The sequence below is a fragment of the Myxocyprinus asiaticus genome, chromosome 6, assembly GCF_019703515.2.
Source record: "Myxocyprinus asiaticus isolate MX2 ecotype Aquarium Trade chromosome 6, UBuf_Myxa_2, whole genome shotgun sequence".
NCBI lineage: Eukaryota > Metazoa > Chordata > Actinopteri > Cypriniformes > Catostomidae > Myxocyprinus > Myxocyprinus asiaticus.
In genome coordinates, this window is record NC_059349.1 from 40,477,048 (window position 1) to 40,493,477 (window position 16,430).

The 16,430-nt window shown below is 36.8% G+C and overlaps 1 protein-coding gene across 1 annotated transcript in view; it reads left to right on the top strand.

The window, feature by feature from the left end:
- LOC127442322 (calsyntenin-2-like) overlaps window positions 1-7,388 on the top strand; it is a 390,092-nt gene extending 382,704 nt beyond the window's left edge. The window contains exons 16-17 of the mRNA XM_051700250.1: window positions 1,381-1,568; window positions 4,204-7,388. Coding sequence (XP_051556210.1) covers window positions 1,381-1,568; window positions 4,204-4,404 — 389 coding nt within the window. The 3' untranslated portion in view covers window positions 4,405-7,388. The remainder of the gene's footprint in view (window positions 1-1,380; window positions 1,569-4,203) is intronic.
- The last annotated feature ends 9,042 nt before the right edge of the window (window positions 7,389-16,430 follow it).

The window sequence follows — 16,430 nt, forward strand, 5'->3', positions numbered from 1 at the left end:
TACTTTTAACAGCATCCACATGCTTTCTGCGTGATGTCGGTGCGGCCTCCATGGGCGATGGAAAAGCGAGCTCCACAAATCTCACACCTCACTTTACTAGGCTCTGTCTGACTCTCTTTTTTAGAAATTTTAACTCTTTTTGAATTTCCTCATTAAATGTACATGCACGCTTCCTTGAAATTTTTCCAGCCGCAATTTTACCTGTGTGCTATTTCAGATTGACTCTGCAATCAGTTCACTAACAGGACGTCTATTAATAGGGGATTGTGATTGAATAGTTTAATTCAGTCATGTACTTCAAATAACACGGTTTGATTTTATTGGTTTTACAAGCCGTATCCTTGGCTACCTTTGATTAAAATACTCACGTGACTTAGAAAGCCGCATAGGCGATAGAGAAACAAGTTTTTTTGTTTTTCCAGAATAAGTTGGGACACTAGAAAAAGTGCTTAAATACTGGACTGTCCCGATAAAAAACGTGACATCTGGCTACCCTACACATAATGCACATCCAACACATTGCATCCGAATATATTAAAATGTTAATCTCAACCACAACTGTTAACACTCAGCATCACAAACTATCAAACAGTCATGACATTTGAAATATTCATGTGAAACGGTTTGCATAAGTTTTTGATCGGGTCCAAATATTTTTAACTGCCCCATCCTTCAGTAACAAATTGAAGTTATTCAAGATTCAATAAATCTTGAATTTTATTATGACTGTTTCACAGGCAGTCCACCCTGATATGAGCTGAAAAACATACAATCTACACTGATATGAGCCGAAGAAAATGCACACACATAGTCCAAAGCACGGTCAAAGACGTCCATCTAGTGCATGTTTACATACACCAAAATGAAATATAGCACAGATGTGCTCGAGAAAGGGTCCAGAGATATAATAGAGGATTGTACTGATTTCTTGTGTGGATGAATATGTATATAAGAATATACAGATAAGTATAATTGCAGTATATAGAGACTAAAACAATAAGCCACTCCAGGTTTTGCATTACAGTGATTTTACCACTGTAAGGGGCGAAGCAGTGTGCCTAAAAAGTCCCTTTACTATGGCAAAATTTCTGTAAGTCCTTGTGATCAATATGTGATTACATATGTTATTATTAATAATAATCACAATAAACAATCTTCTGCCAACTAATACAGTTGAGTAGTGTAACTTTAGACTGTTTACGATAATGGTTTGTAGTATCTTGCAGCTTATACAGTAGATTCCAATTGATGTGCAGTAACAGGTGTACATATATCAGTTATTTTCAACTGATGTATACATAATGCATTCACTCTATCACAGTTTGGTTGTTTGACAGAGCATAATGTATCACTAAGCATGTCTTTTATATGTGTCATTAGGAACTCCTCCTGCTGCAACAGTGGTAATCGTAATATGCATCGCCGCCCTGGTGGTCATTGTAGTTTTGGGCATCTACCGTATCCACACCACCCATCAGGATAGTTCAAAAGAGGATGAGGAGGGAAGAAAGGACCCAGAGATGGATTGGGACGACTCCAATCTTAATATCACAGTAAATCCCATGGAGGTCAGTGCATGCCTGATTGTTAAAGGAATAGTTCATCCAAAATTGCAAATTCTCTCATCATTTACTCACACTCATGCCATCCCAGATGCGTATGTCTTTCTTCTCCTGAACACATACTAAGATTTTTAGAAGAATAGCTCCAAAAAGCACACAAAGGTAACATAAAAGTAATCCATATGACTTTGGTGGTTAAATCCATGTCTTCAGAAGCGATATGATAGGTGTTGGTGAGAAACAGATCAATATGTGAGTCCTTTTTACTCTAAATCCCACTTTGAACAGCCCTCCTAAACGTGTTCACGAGAGGACTTCAGTGTGCATTCTTCGTGCATATCGCCACCTACTGAGCTGTTGTGCAAATATGATTTATTTATTCTTTTCCTTTCCTTTATCCCTCCTTTTTTTCTTTCTCCTTCCTGACCAGTAGGCAGCGATATGCATGAAGAATGTGAATAGCCAAAAAACAGAAGAAAAACTCAGTCCTCTTGTTAACGTGCACCTATTATATTGCTTCTGAAGACAATGATTTAACCACTGGAGTCGTATGTGTAATGGTAGCCAGCTGGTAGGTAGCTGTGCAGTATGTAAACCTCACTCCTCTGGCCTCAAGAGGCGCACTGGTGACTGATGCTAGAGGCTTTAGCCTCCTTGTTAGCACGCCCGCCTCCCATACCGGAGACACCGGTTCAAATACCGTTCGCAGCAGGACCAGTTACAGTGGTGCCGTGACCCAGATGGGAGTGAGGTTTAGGGGGGTGAGTGTAATGGGAGCCAGCTGTGCAGTATGTAACTCTCACTCCCCTGGCCTCAAGAGGTGCACTAGCGATTGACACTAGGGGCTGTAGCCATTAGCCTCCTTGTTAGCGCACCTGCCTCCCATGCCGGAGACGCCAGTTCGAGTCTCATTCAGAGCGGGTTGATTAGGAAGGGTTACATATGTAATACCTTTATCCTGCCTTTTTTGTGCTTTTTGGAGCTTCAAAGTTCTGGCCACCATTCACTTGCATTGAATGGACCAACAGAGTTAAGATATTTTTCTAAAAATCTTCATTTGTGCTCAGCAGAAGAAAGGAAGTCGTACACATCTGGTATGGCATGAAGGTGAGTAAATGAGGAGAGAATTTAAATTTTTGGGTGAAATATTCCTTTAAAGACCATACTGAGCCACAGAGCTATTAAATATACTGATCTGCCACAACACTAAAACTCCTGCCAAATATTGTGTAGGTCCCCCTCGTGCCGCCAAAACAGTGCCAACCCGCATCTCAGAATAGCATTCTGAGATGCTATTCTTCTCACCACAATTGTACAGAGCGGTTATCTGAGTCATCCATGCAATTATCTAATCAGCCAATCGTGTGGCAACAGTGCAGTGCATAAAATTGTGCAGATACGGGTCAGCAGCTTCAGTTAATGTTCACATCAACCATCACAATAGGGAAAAATTTTGATCTCAGTGATTTGGACCGTGGTATGATTGTTGGTGCCAGACGGGCTGGTTTGAGTATTTCTGTAACTGCTGATCTCCTGGGATTTTCACGCACAACAGTCTTTAGAATTTACACCGAACGGTGGCAAAAACAAAAAACATCCAGTGAGCGGCAGTTCTGTGGACGGAAATGCTTTGTTTATGAGAGAGGTCAGCAGAGAATGGCTAGACTGTTTCAAACTGACAAAGTCTATGGTAACTAAGATAACCGCTCTGTACAATTGTGGTGAGAAGAATAACATCTCAGAATGCTATTCTGAGATGCGGGTTGGCACTGTTTTCGCAGCACGAGGGGGACCTACATAATATTAGGCAGGTGGTTTTAATGTTGTGGCTGATTGGTGTATAAAGAACGCCGCTGAATATTAGGGGATAAATACAACTTCTATCAGCATGTGGCATCCTATCGATTACCTCAAAAAATAATTTTGAATGGTCCCCTAAAGAAAAATGTGTGAATGGTTGATTTCCTACTTACAATGGAAGCCTTTGGGGCAAGTGTACCAGAGGGTTTACAAACTGAAATGTGTAGGTCATATTTTTGTTGAAGTACTTACATGAACTATTCAGTAAAAAATTTTATTTGATCTGTATAAATATCCTGCACTACTAACAATTCCTGTGGGTGGAGTTTGCTCATTGTAAACAGTAATTTGAATAATCTGTCATCATTTATTCCCCCTCATGTTGTTCCAAACCCATATGACTTTCTTTCGTGAAACACAAATGGAGATGTTATACAGAATGTTAGGTACAGCCTCAGTCATCATTCACTTTCATTGTATGGACCAAAAAAAAAAAAAAAAACACAATTTCACCTCTTGTGTTCCACAGAAGAAAGTAATACAGGTTTAAAATGACATGAGAGTAAGTTAATGATAACAGAATCATTTTTGGGTGAACTAACCCTTTAAGGACTGTTACACCAAGGGTTTCATTATAACTGTATTTCTGTAATCATATTTTGTTTGTTTTCACAAACTGAGGGACAAGTCGAAATAATTTTCTGTGGTAATTGACATCAAAGTAAATGTCACACAAGGAAAAGAGATAGAATCCTGTGATTTTAGAGTCTTTTAGACATTTACCCTTTTATTTTGATATTTTGAAGAAAACAAAATAGAATGATTGTGTTATTGATTGCAGAGCATTGATGGGGCGCTGATTGCTGAGGAGGTTAGGGAGGAGGAGCCAGAGGAAGATGAAGACGAAGAGGACGATAACGATGATGAACTGGCAGGAGATCTCTCTAGTGCTGAATCCGAGGACAGCGATGAAGAGACTGACATTCAGAAGGGGAAAGTGAAGGGAAAACTGGAGTGGGACCCCTCTACGTTACCTTATTAAAACACAAACACACACACAGACAGCCTCTCACACACATATACGTTCACACAAGCAAGCATTCACATGCAGACATAGACTTGTTCATGCACATATGCACATGCATACACATACACACATGCAAAAATGCATTTAATGCCCTCTCACACTTACAGAAGCCAGAAATAATTGCCTGAAAAGCTGTCACTCATCAGTCATTGCAATGAGAAACCCTGATTTTGTTCTAACACCCACAAAAAGCATCTCTAATGCTATGGCTCCCTCTGATGGTCAATATTTGGAAATGCAAAGCCTGTGTGTATTTCTGTAGGTTTAATCTACAGTGTCTTAGTAGGTCCACAAAAAGCCAATATAAAACCAACACAACACAATGCAGTTAATTGTCAACATTTGAAACATCTCTGGGATGACTTTTAAACCCACTATTTTTATTTTTATTTATTTTTTTGGTTCTTGCAATGTTTCAGCAGAATATATTTTAACATCAGGATGTTTTTTTTTCCCTTTCTGAAGTACTAAACTGTAATATTTGACAGCGTGTGGCTATGCCTTCACCATTTGTTGTCTGTTATCTTCAGAGTAACACCTAATATTGCACTGATGTGCAATAGTAAAAACCCGAAAGTTGTTTTTTGCAATGAAAGTATATACATAATAATGATATTTTCTTCATTTGAAATCTAGCAAATGTGTTTATTTTAGATCCTTAGAGAGATTTTGATTAAAGCAGTTCTCTTTAAGCAAAAATTATATCGTAATGAGATTACACTTAAAACACTTTTTAATAGTTATGTTTTTCTCTTTTTTTTCTCTGTTTGGGTTCTTGGTGGTAAGGAGGGAGAGTGTCTGTACATTTTTATATGCCTGACTTCTGTAAATAGGGAACTGTAGTGTAGTTGAATGGTGACTCAGACTCCTCACGTCCTCCTGCATCCTTCACACAGCCTGCTTGTGTCTACACTTGCTGAGGAGGAAGGGTTCTTCCTCCTCTCTCTATCTGTGTTGATCTCTCTCTTTTATCGTTCATGTTGTCCTCCTCACTTCAGCTGTGGATAGGCTCTCCCTCATTTCACCTCAAATAGAAAAACTAGCTAAAGATTTCACTGCAAAAAATAAATAAATAAATAAATCTAAACATAATTAAAACAAGATAATTTTACTGGAGAAGCAAAATTGTGTAAGATATGACATGGTTTATAGTTCACCCAAAATTGAAAATTCTCATCATTTACTCACCCTCATGCCATCCCAGATGTGTGACTTTCTTCTGCAGAACACAAACTAAGATTTTTAGAAGAACATCTCAGCTCTGGAGGTCCATAAAATGCAAGTGAATAGTAACCAAAACTTTGAAGCTCAAAAACGCACATAAATGCAGCATAAAATTAATCCATATGACTGGTGGTTTAATCCATGTCTTGTGAAGAGATCTAATCAGTTTTGTGTGAGAACAGACCAAAATATTACTCAATTTTCACTATAAATCTTGACATCTGCAGTGTCCTTGGTGATCATAATTTCAAGCGCAATTACACTTCCTAGCGCCATTTAGCGCTACCATTCACATGCATTGTATGGACCTACAGAGCTGAGATATTCTTCTAAAAATCTTTGTTCCTGTTCATTTTTTATTTTTTATTTTTTTATTTTTTAAGCAGACAAAATTTAGTGAGGTTTAGTATTGGTTATCCACTAAAAAAACTAATTGTTTCTTTTAAATTATTAGTAATAAGATTACTTTACTTAATTCAAAAGTAATCACATTGCTAATTACTTTACTTTGAAGTTACTTTCTAAAACTTTCTGTTCAACAAATTCTAAATAATGTTTATATTTCTTCCTTGTTCAGATGCACACCTTTTAACTAACAGAAATGCAAATGATGTCATATTTTAAATAAATATTCATAAATAATATTAGTTTAGAAATGTGTAATCAAAATAATGTAATTAAAAGTAATTACCTTAATTGAAAGTCAGGAACTGTAATATGAAAAATGTGAAATATAATGTGTTGCACTACTTTTTTTTACTTTAAAAGTAATTAGATTACAGTAATGTATTACTTTGTAATCAAATTATGCCCAACACTGGTGAGGATTATGCTAAGATTGCACTGGGGTGAAACGTTTTTTTTTTTTGCAAAATGTTGCTTCTCAAAGTAAATGTATCTTGCTTTTAGGATGTTTAGACATTTTAATTGGAAAACTAGAAAAAAAAATACTGTTTAAATTTAATTTAATTTTTATTTATTTGATTTTTTTTTTTTTTTGCAGTGTTCTTTAATGCTCTCTATAAAAAGGCACTTTAAAACTATAAAAAGGAAAGAAAATAGAAGAAGTTGTTTAAAAGATTTTAGCCTGGGGATATTTCGGAATTTTGTAAATGTCTTTACCAGCACCCAGCAATATACAGTTCAGTTAACTCTATCAAGAAAAGTAATGTATGTAGAAAAGTAAGACAGATAAAAATATCAAAATCCTTTGTGAAAAGTGTGCCATTTCACAAAATGAGAAAATAGGTGTGTTGTTTTTCTATAAAGGAGGGGTTCAAGTAATGACAGAGCTACTATAGATTACACTTAGGTACCCCCCCCCCCCGCCCACCCCCCAATCTGACTTGTGTAGTCAGGAGATGTGCATTTTTGAACATGTGCATTGAGTTATATGTAATGTCTTTTGCTGTGGTTAGGACTTTTCATTCCATTAGTCATAAATTCTGTGCTTGTGATGTCAGCATTGTGAGACATCCCATCTCCTATCCTCCTTTCAGACCTTTCCTATATTTCGCTAGTCCTTTTTACCACGTGTGTTATAGAACAGATACAACAAAAAAGGAACTTTTAAAGAGATCAACCCTGTAAAATCATTAAAGACTATTCTTTTGTATATGTTTCTCTTCTTTTGTTTTGTAAAGGGTTTTGTTTAACTTCTTTGATGGTCACTGCAGCACTTTCTGTACATTGACCAATAAAGTCTTTCCTTAGAATGAGTGAAAGTGTCTCTTTCTTGTTCAAATGCAATTCATTGGGTTTGTTATAGGTACTTATCTATAATATAATACATTTGAGATGATTGAGGCAAAATTTCATAACTTTTTGCTAATGATTTTCTGGGTAAATGCGCGAAATCCTAAGTGCTACAATTATTCCTACTTTCCCTTACTACTGTAACTTATTCTGTCAACTATTTTGAAGAGTTCATATGTTCTATGATCACAGGTTAAGATGATAGTCCTGCAGAAGGGGAGGCATGATGTTTGAAGACTGCAGCATCTGACACGTGAAGTTTGTAGTCTAACTCTGTCTAAATCCCTCTTCACAGTGCTTTTTCAAACATTGTGTCACAATATATAGCACGAAGAACAAGCTGTTCAAATGTGTTTAAATTTTCTTTAATTTACAAAGAGTATAATGAGCAAAAGATTTAATTAGCTCTATATGTGTGCATAAATGTGTCTCTTAGTCAGACTGTGAAACATCCTCAGTTTTAACATGTTCAGAGAGGTACAGTCTGCATTTAATTAAGTATATGTAGCATGGCTTTGGACAGCCATATAGTCATTATACACCAGAAAATAACACTTTTCTTTGTATTAAAAATGGCAACAGAGATGTGATAATGCCATCATTCATTTTAAATGTATTAATTATAATAACGTCAGTTTAAATCACATAATTTTCTCTTCGGTTAATTGGATTTTCGAGCATGAGCTGTACAATGGCACAATAACACTTGATGATACTTATGGATCTTTATTGCCCTCCAAAGGCAAACACAGTAACTACTGTACACCTACAGGTACTGTATGTCAAACAGTCTTCAAATAATTGTAAACTTTAACTTTGTTTATTTTGGATTTTTAAATTCAATCACATCTGCTGAAATTTTGCCAGAGGTTAAAGTGGAACCAGCATCTTGCAAGGGTTCAGTCTTCTCAGTCAGTATTCTATGCTCTTCTTGTTTTACCTCTGACATACAGGCACCGTTGAACAGGAGACTTGGCAGCGGATATAGAATGGTATAGGACATGTAGTACAAAACAGTTGTTTCAGTTTCCAGAAAGGTTTACACCTTCTTATATAATCCTGACTGACTAATGTTTCGCTTACATTTTATGAGAGGGAAGACATTTCCTCATAATAAATGAATCACGTGTAAAATAAGGCACAAGTGCAGAAAGATAACTATGTCTTTGTTCTAATGATAGAAATATAAGTCCTGAGGGTCATTCCTGTTACATTGTACCGGATTAACCTGCATTTGCCATCTGAACATACTAAATAAATAAATAAATAAATAGGACTTGATTCGTTAAGTCTAAGGGGTCATAAAAAAAGAAGAACAAAAAATTCTCACACGTGCCAATCCAAGAGGATGTAAAACCGCCTGTCATTGGACGACGGTATGAGCGGTTTACGTGATTTTACTGGATCTGCGAATCCCGCACATAAGAAACCCAGTGGGCAATTGATGTTGAAAAGACATCAAATTGACATAAAAAAAAAAAAAAAAAAAAACAGGTCAAATATGCAAATCAAACTGACGTCAAAAACTTTTGACATCCACACACTGATGTCCTATTCTCGACCACCAAAATAACGACACAAAAGTAATAAAATGTAAAAAATATTCATTCATCAAGCTTCAATTAAAAAATACAAATGTAAACTGGATTTTGTATACCCTGAAGGGACTGTTTCAAAAAAAAAAAAAAAGAAAAAAAGAAGTAAAATATCCTTATTCAAATAAAGTGCAAAACAAATTTACAGAAATTTTCATTAAAAGTTTTACAGAGAAACACCGTTATTTTACAGGTATTTCCTGAATTATTATGATCAAACACCTTCAATTAAGAGTTAACACATGCTAAACATTGTAAAATACCAGTTTTATTTTGGAAGACAAAATAAATCCCTAAAAATACTGTATAAAACAGATTAAAATAATCTCAAACTTGACTGGCAGTGTTTGTGTTTAGATTCAAACCTGTAAAAGTAAAATCTAAATACAATATTTTATTGTACAAACCTTAAATGAAATACAGTATTTATAAATACAACATTTACTATTTAATTTACTGTACTGATTAACAGTAGAAAGGTTTCATCAAATTCTCATACAATATAAGCTTTAAGATTACTGTGAAATATCCACAACTGAAAACACACTAAGATTCACTGAAAAGTCCTTAAAAAATAGGATTTCATTTACCATTCCTTTAAACACACTTTATTTAAATTGTTTGTACCAGCATTTGCCATTATGAGACAATCTGGCAATGTGAATACAGAGTACTTTCAGCTTTGAGAGTGTTAGTTATTAAATGTTTGCCAATTTAACCATGCACCTAATGCATGTCTTAGCACCCCCGTCAGAAAAATGTGAACCACCAAAAGAAGGAAGACGTGGATTCATAACAATGGACACTTTTCACATATGTATCATAGCAAGGTAAACACAATTGTAGCTAAAAAATATTGACAATTGGTACACCAAAATCAAACCAACCATCTAATGTATTAACTGCAGCTGCGTTTACCCTGTTATAACATGTCTAAGGGTCATGAGGGTCTTTCCCTTAATGTTCTCCTGAATATTAAATAAAGGATTGATGATGACTAATATCTTATTTTATATAGTACTGCAGTTGATACTTACTTGTGATCGACTTGTCTCTCTGTTGGGTGTCTGTTCTCCCCCGTAAACCTTGTTCCAATGCTTGATCTAAAAGCATGTAAGCAAGTTACGATCATTAGCAGTTATCAATGCTGGAAATGGGAATGTAAAAATTGCTCAAAGAAACAGCCAGCAACACATACAGTACATAACAGATTTGGGCCAAATATTACATCTCTCCGAGACAAGTACATATTTCTGTGTAGTTAAAAAAATAAATAAAAAATTGCATTGATGGACATGACAATGACTTGTCCAGATCATAATTTACTCACACGGCTACCTGTCTGATAGTTTTATCATCCATCGGTGCCACGTTATGTCAAGTGTTTTATCAAGTCTATTTTAATTCAGCTATCAAATGTGCATATTTTGAAGTTTAAAAGAGTCCAAGTTAAAGGTTTTTACCCAGGATGCATATTACAGTGGCCATCAGATTGCAGAGCTACTTCCTGGATAATTTTGTGGGAATGACCAGCCTCCATACCCCATAATGACAAAGCAAAAACCAGATTTGTGATAACTTTGCAAATGTATTAAATATTTTTTAAAAAAAGGGGGGGGGGGTTTGGCCTGGGTACCTCAGCGAGTATTGACACTGACTACCACCCCCTGGAGTCGTGAGTTCGAATCCAGGATGTGCTGAGTGACTCAAGCCAGGTCTCCTAAGCAACCATATTGGCCCAGTTACTAGGGAGGGTACAGTCACATGGGGTAACCTCCTCGTGGTCTTTATAATGTGGTTCTCGCTCTCTGCGTGGTGAGTTGTACGTGGATACCGCGGAGACATGGCGCGTGTGGAGGCTTCACGCTATTCTCCGCGGTAACGCGCTTAACAAGCCACGTGATTAGATGCATGGATTGACGGTCTCAGACGTGGAGGCAACTGAGATTCGTCCTCTGCCACCCGGATTGAGTCACTATGCCACCACGAGGACTTAGAGTGCATTGGGCACTCCAAATTGGGGAGAAAAATTGGAGAAAACAAAAAATAAAATAAAAAAAGAATTATGGAGGCCCTGTGCTCTTGGGAACCTTCAATGCAGCAGAATTATTTGAAGCCTTCCCCAGATCTGTGCCTCGACACAATCCTCTCTCTGAGCTCTGCAGACAGTTCCTTTGACCTCATGCTTGGTATTTGCTCTGATATGCATTTTCAGCTGTAAGACCTTATATAGACAGGTGTGTGCCTTTTCAAATAATGTCCAATTAATTAAATTTGCCACAGGTGGACTCAAATCAAAGTGAAGAAACACCTCAAAGATGATCCAGAGAAATGGGATGCACCCGAGCTAAATTTCAAGTGTTATAGCAAAGGGCCTGAATACTTATCTCAGTGTGATATTTCAGTTTTTTCTTTTTAATAAAGTTACTACAAATCTGTTTTTTGTTAGTCATTATGGGGTATGAAGTGTAGACTGATGTGAAAAAAATTATTATGTAAAAATGTTCAGCATAAGGCTGCAATATAACAAAATGTGGAAAAAATAAAGGGTTCTGAATACTTTCTGAATGCACTGTATGCTTGTATGTGTATTTCTGTGTATGTATGCATGAATGTTTCTGTTTATAATTACATTTTTGCTGTTTTACTTTGTTTTTTATGTAAAGCACTTTGAACTACTTTTGTATGAGATGGTGCTATACAAATGAAAATGCAATCTCTGTATGTCTTACCTCTGTTTGCTTACCTGTCCCTGGGTTTAATTCTGTACCCCACCATCCGGTGATATCTTGTCACTCCTGGTTCTTCAGCCTTCTCATGATCTCACAGGTGATGCACTCCTGTGGTCATTTGCTGTGTGAAGTACAGTTGGACACAGTGAAGAACATTGTCAATTATACTGTATCTCAGAGCTATTAGCTTGGAATACTGGACATTTATTAATAACTTCCATTCTGTTGAGAGATCAGTAACTACACACCACACCTTTGATATACATATATTTTTTTTCTGGTCCAAAAAATACAACAGCACTCTTCAACAGTCAGATGTGTATGCCTATTGTAGTTGTGTTGTAATCTGTTTACAAATTAAGTGACTGTCAATTTACCATACCACCAGTCATTGTACATAATGGCAATGGTTGCCAACTATGTACATTTAATTTCTAACAGTATACACAATGTTTGTTGTCTCTCACACAATGCGATCATAAATGTAAGTTAGACTACATTAAAACTTTTCAGTGAATTGACAGATTTACTTAATTGCTGGCTTAAAACAGAAGGAATGGGGTAGCAATGTCACCACTCACCAAAACTGCTATCGTTATAACACAATCAAATAAACATTAATGTTACTTTACCTCTCAAATTCATACAGAGTTCGTTTGAACTTTAAAGTAGCTGACAACATTAACAAATACTAGCAACACTGGCTGCTACAACTACTACATTGAAATATGTACTAATATCTCAATTAGCATCTCACTTTAACACACGACATATGCACAAACACACACACACACACACACATATATATATATATATACATATATATATATATATATATATATATATATATATATATATATATATATATATATATATATATATATTACGCCATAAATGTATATCAATTAAACATACTAATCATTAATGTCAATGTGATGTCTATATGACATCAATTTGACGTCTAAAAATCACACATTGATTTGATGTAAATTGAACGTCAAACATATTGGCCTACTTACACTATATTGGCAAAAGTATTCGCTCATCTGCCTTTAGGCGCATATGAACTTAAGTGACATCCCATTCTTAATCCATAGGGTTTAATATGACGTCGGCCCACCCTTTGCAGCTATAACAGCTTCAACTCTTCTGGGAAGGCTTTCCACAAGGTTTAGGAGTGTGTTTATGGGAATTTTTGACCATTCTTCCAGAAGCGCATTTGTGAGGTCAGACACTGATGTTGGACGAGAAGGCCTGGCTCGCAGTCTTCGCTCTAATTCATCCCAAAGGTGCTCTATCGGGTTGAGGTCAGGACTCTGTGCAGGCCAGTCAAGTTCTCCCACACCAAACTCGCTCATCCATGTCTTTATGGACCTTGATTTGTGCACTGGTGCGCAGTCATGTTGGAACAGGAAGGGGCCATCCCCAAACTGTTCCCACAAATTTGGGAGCATGGAATTGTCCAAAATCTCTTGGTATGCTGAAGCATTCAGAGTTCTTTTCACTGGAACTAAGGGGCCAAGCCCAGCTCCTGAAAAACAACCCCACACCATAATCCCCCCTCCACCAAACTTCACAGTTGGCACAATGCAGTCAGACAAGTACCGTTCTCCTGGCAACCGCCAAACCCAGACTCGTCCATCAGATTGCCAGATGGAGAAGCGTGATTCGTCACTCCAGAGAACGCGTCTCCACTACTCTAGAGTCCAGTGGCGGCGTGCTTTACACCACTGCATCCGACGCTTTGCATTGCACTTTGTGATGTATGGCTTGGATGCAGCTGCTCGGCCATGGAAACCCATTCCATGAAGCTCTCTACACACTGTTCTTGAGCTAATCTAAAGGCCACATGAACTTTGGAGGTCTGTAGTGATTGACTCTGCAGAAAGTTGGCGACCTCTGCACACTATGCGCCTCAGCATCCGCTGACCCCGCTCTGTCATTTTACGTGGCCTACCACTTCGTGGCTGAGTTGCTGTCATTCCCAATCGCTTCCACTTTGTTATAATACCACTGACAGTTGACTGTGGAATATTTAGTAGCGAGGAAATTTCACGACTGGACTTGTTGCACAGGTGGCATCCTATCACAGTACCACGCTGGAATTCACTGAGCTCCTGAGAGTGGCCCATTCTTTCACAAATGTTTGTAGAAGCAGTCTGCATGCCTAGGTGCTTCATTTTATACACCTGTGGCCATGGAAGTGATTGGAACACCTGAATTAAATTATTTGGATGGGTGAGCGAATACTTTTGGCAATATAGTGTATGTATTAAACCAATTTCAGTGTGGGATTAACTTCCTATTTTCACCCAATTACCACTGGAAGGAATTGCCATCCAAACTGAATTTAAAATGATGTTATACAGCATCTTGATCAAGTCTTGACTAATATTTGACGTCAAGTTGACATAAAGGTGCCCGTAAAATAAACACTAACTATTTCCCTTCCTTAGATATAGCAAGAAAATTTTCGGGAGCAGTGAGGTCACTCCAAATCGCTCCGAACTGGTGTCGTTCATTTGTGCTGTCAAAAGAAACATCATAACATTTTCCTTTCTTTGTATTAAACAAGATAGCATTTGGGAGCCGTGAAATCGCACAGGCTAAACCTCACGTCAATCACTTTCACCTGTCTCCATCGTTTGTGCTCGCTTCTGGTTTGTGCCGTGTTTGGTATCGTTGAAGCATTATTTTTTGGGCAAAGGTTTAATCTTTCACCACATCAAACTCAAACACATCACTTTTTCTCTGTCAGGAAATATCAGATTTGGTCTGATATTTAAACTAGGGATGCAAACTACTCACCTTTCAGCTAAAGTCACCTTTTCTGAAGCTGATTTGCCCAAATTGTTTTGTAACATTTTTAAATTGTCCATATTATAATCACTTTAAATGGTTACTTAAGCTTAAAAACTTAAACTTAAAACTCAGTTATTCTAGATTTATTTACAGTAATATCAAAACATACCAAGATACAATACAAATCAAATTATCTATCTATCTATCTATCTATCTATCTATATCTATATATATCTATATCTATATATCTATATATCTATATATATATATATATATATATATATATATATATATATATATATATATATGAAGTTAGTAAATACAATTAATATTAAGATCATATAAAATAAATGTAGCCTACAAAAACACTAAGTTTTTTTCTCATGAGTTTAGAACCTTTTGATCTAAAGGCTTATGGTCAAATGCTTGGGATTATTTCTGTACTCAAAAATAAATTGTGCCTAATTAGATGTCTATACAAACCTTTTATTTATTTGTGTGGCAGCGGGGGTGTGGCCAAGCATCCGTCCGGAGAGAGAGGAAGCGGTAAAGGCGCTTGCACCTGAGCTAGATTATGTTTAAAACCTGTTCCAGTGATTTTAGGGAGAGCGGCATATAAGCAGCCACGCCACCAGCAGAGGAGAAAGAGAGTCTAGCACAAGGAAGGCCACGGTGCTCCTGAAGCTGTAGCGTTTAATCTATTGTGTTTGTGAAGCTGATGTGTTTAAGTGACAATGTGCCTGTGAAGCTGATGAGTTTGTGAAATTGTAAAGCACTGAAGTGGACGATTAAAAATCTTACCTGAGCCTGGAAAACCCGCTTCCCTGTTCTTCTTCCCTTCTGCTGTCTCCGTGTTACAATTTGTTTTATTTATTCATTTAATAGTATTTTAATTTTTTTAAAGAAAAGAAGCCAACAAGGGTGCAGCATATGAAATCATTCAATACTGTTTAAAAAACATCCCAGGATGCACCTGAAGTTGTTTGAGAAAATAAACAGAGTATGCAGAGCTGGAATAGACAAAAGGCTACATTGAAGATGTTCAAATATAAGATGTTTCTGATTTAATTTGTTTTGGTCACTGCATCATTTCCATACTTTTGTGTTACTTCTTAGTGTTGATGACTTTATAGCCTACTCTAAATTCTAAAATGTGCAGTAACAAATAATAAAGAATAGGCAAATGCAGGTGCGGGTTTACGATTTCTGAGGCCCCAAGCAACCGACCAAGCTGGGGCCCCAATTTGAAAATTTTTGCTTAAATTACATAAAATGTATTTTAAATCATAATTTTAAATTCATCCTATCAACAATTGTAGCCAAGTACATTCAAAATGTTTAATGCAATAAAAATCTAGTTAAAGATAATTCATGCATATTTTCCAGTTTTTCCACAATACAGTGATAAAAAAAGCAATATTTACCTACATGTATTTCTACAAATTTTTTATTTTGTGTGTGTGTGTGTGTGTGCAAAACCTATTACTTCACCCAATAACATTTTGGAATTCAGTTGTTATTTATTAATGGTATGGTCTGGTATGGATGTTTACGTTTACACAGGAAAACAATGGCAAAACAGAGCAGATGCAGGCAAAAACAGGTTTGGTGTGAACGGCCCCTAACCCGTAGCAGTTTTAACCACCACACAAACCACGTCGGGGGGCCCCCGCTCCGGTAGGAAAGCTCCACAAAAAATGCTTGAGGGGTGACATGTTGTTCTGGGTACACGCGCGAATACGCTGTTGTCAGTTCTCTTAGAGCGGTTAACCTTACAAGCCGCTGGGGTTAGGACAGGTGAGATTTTTAAGTAGAATTCGGGTTTGTAATTTATGAAAAATATGCAGGCCGTAGTGATGGGTCTTTATGTGAC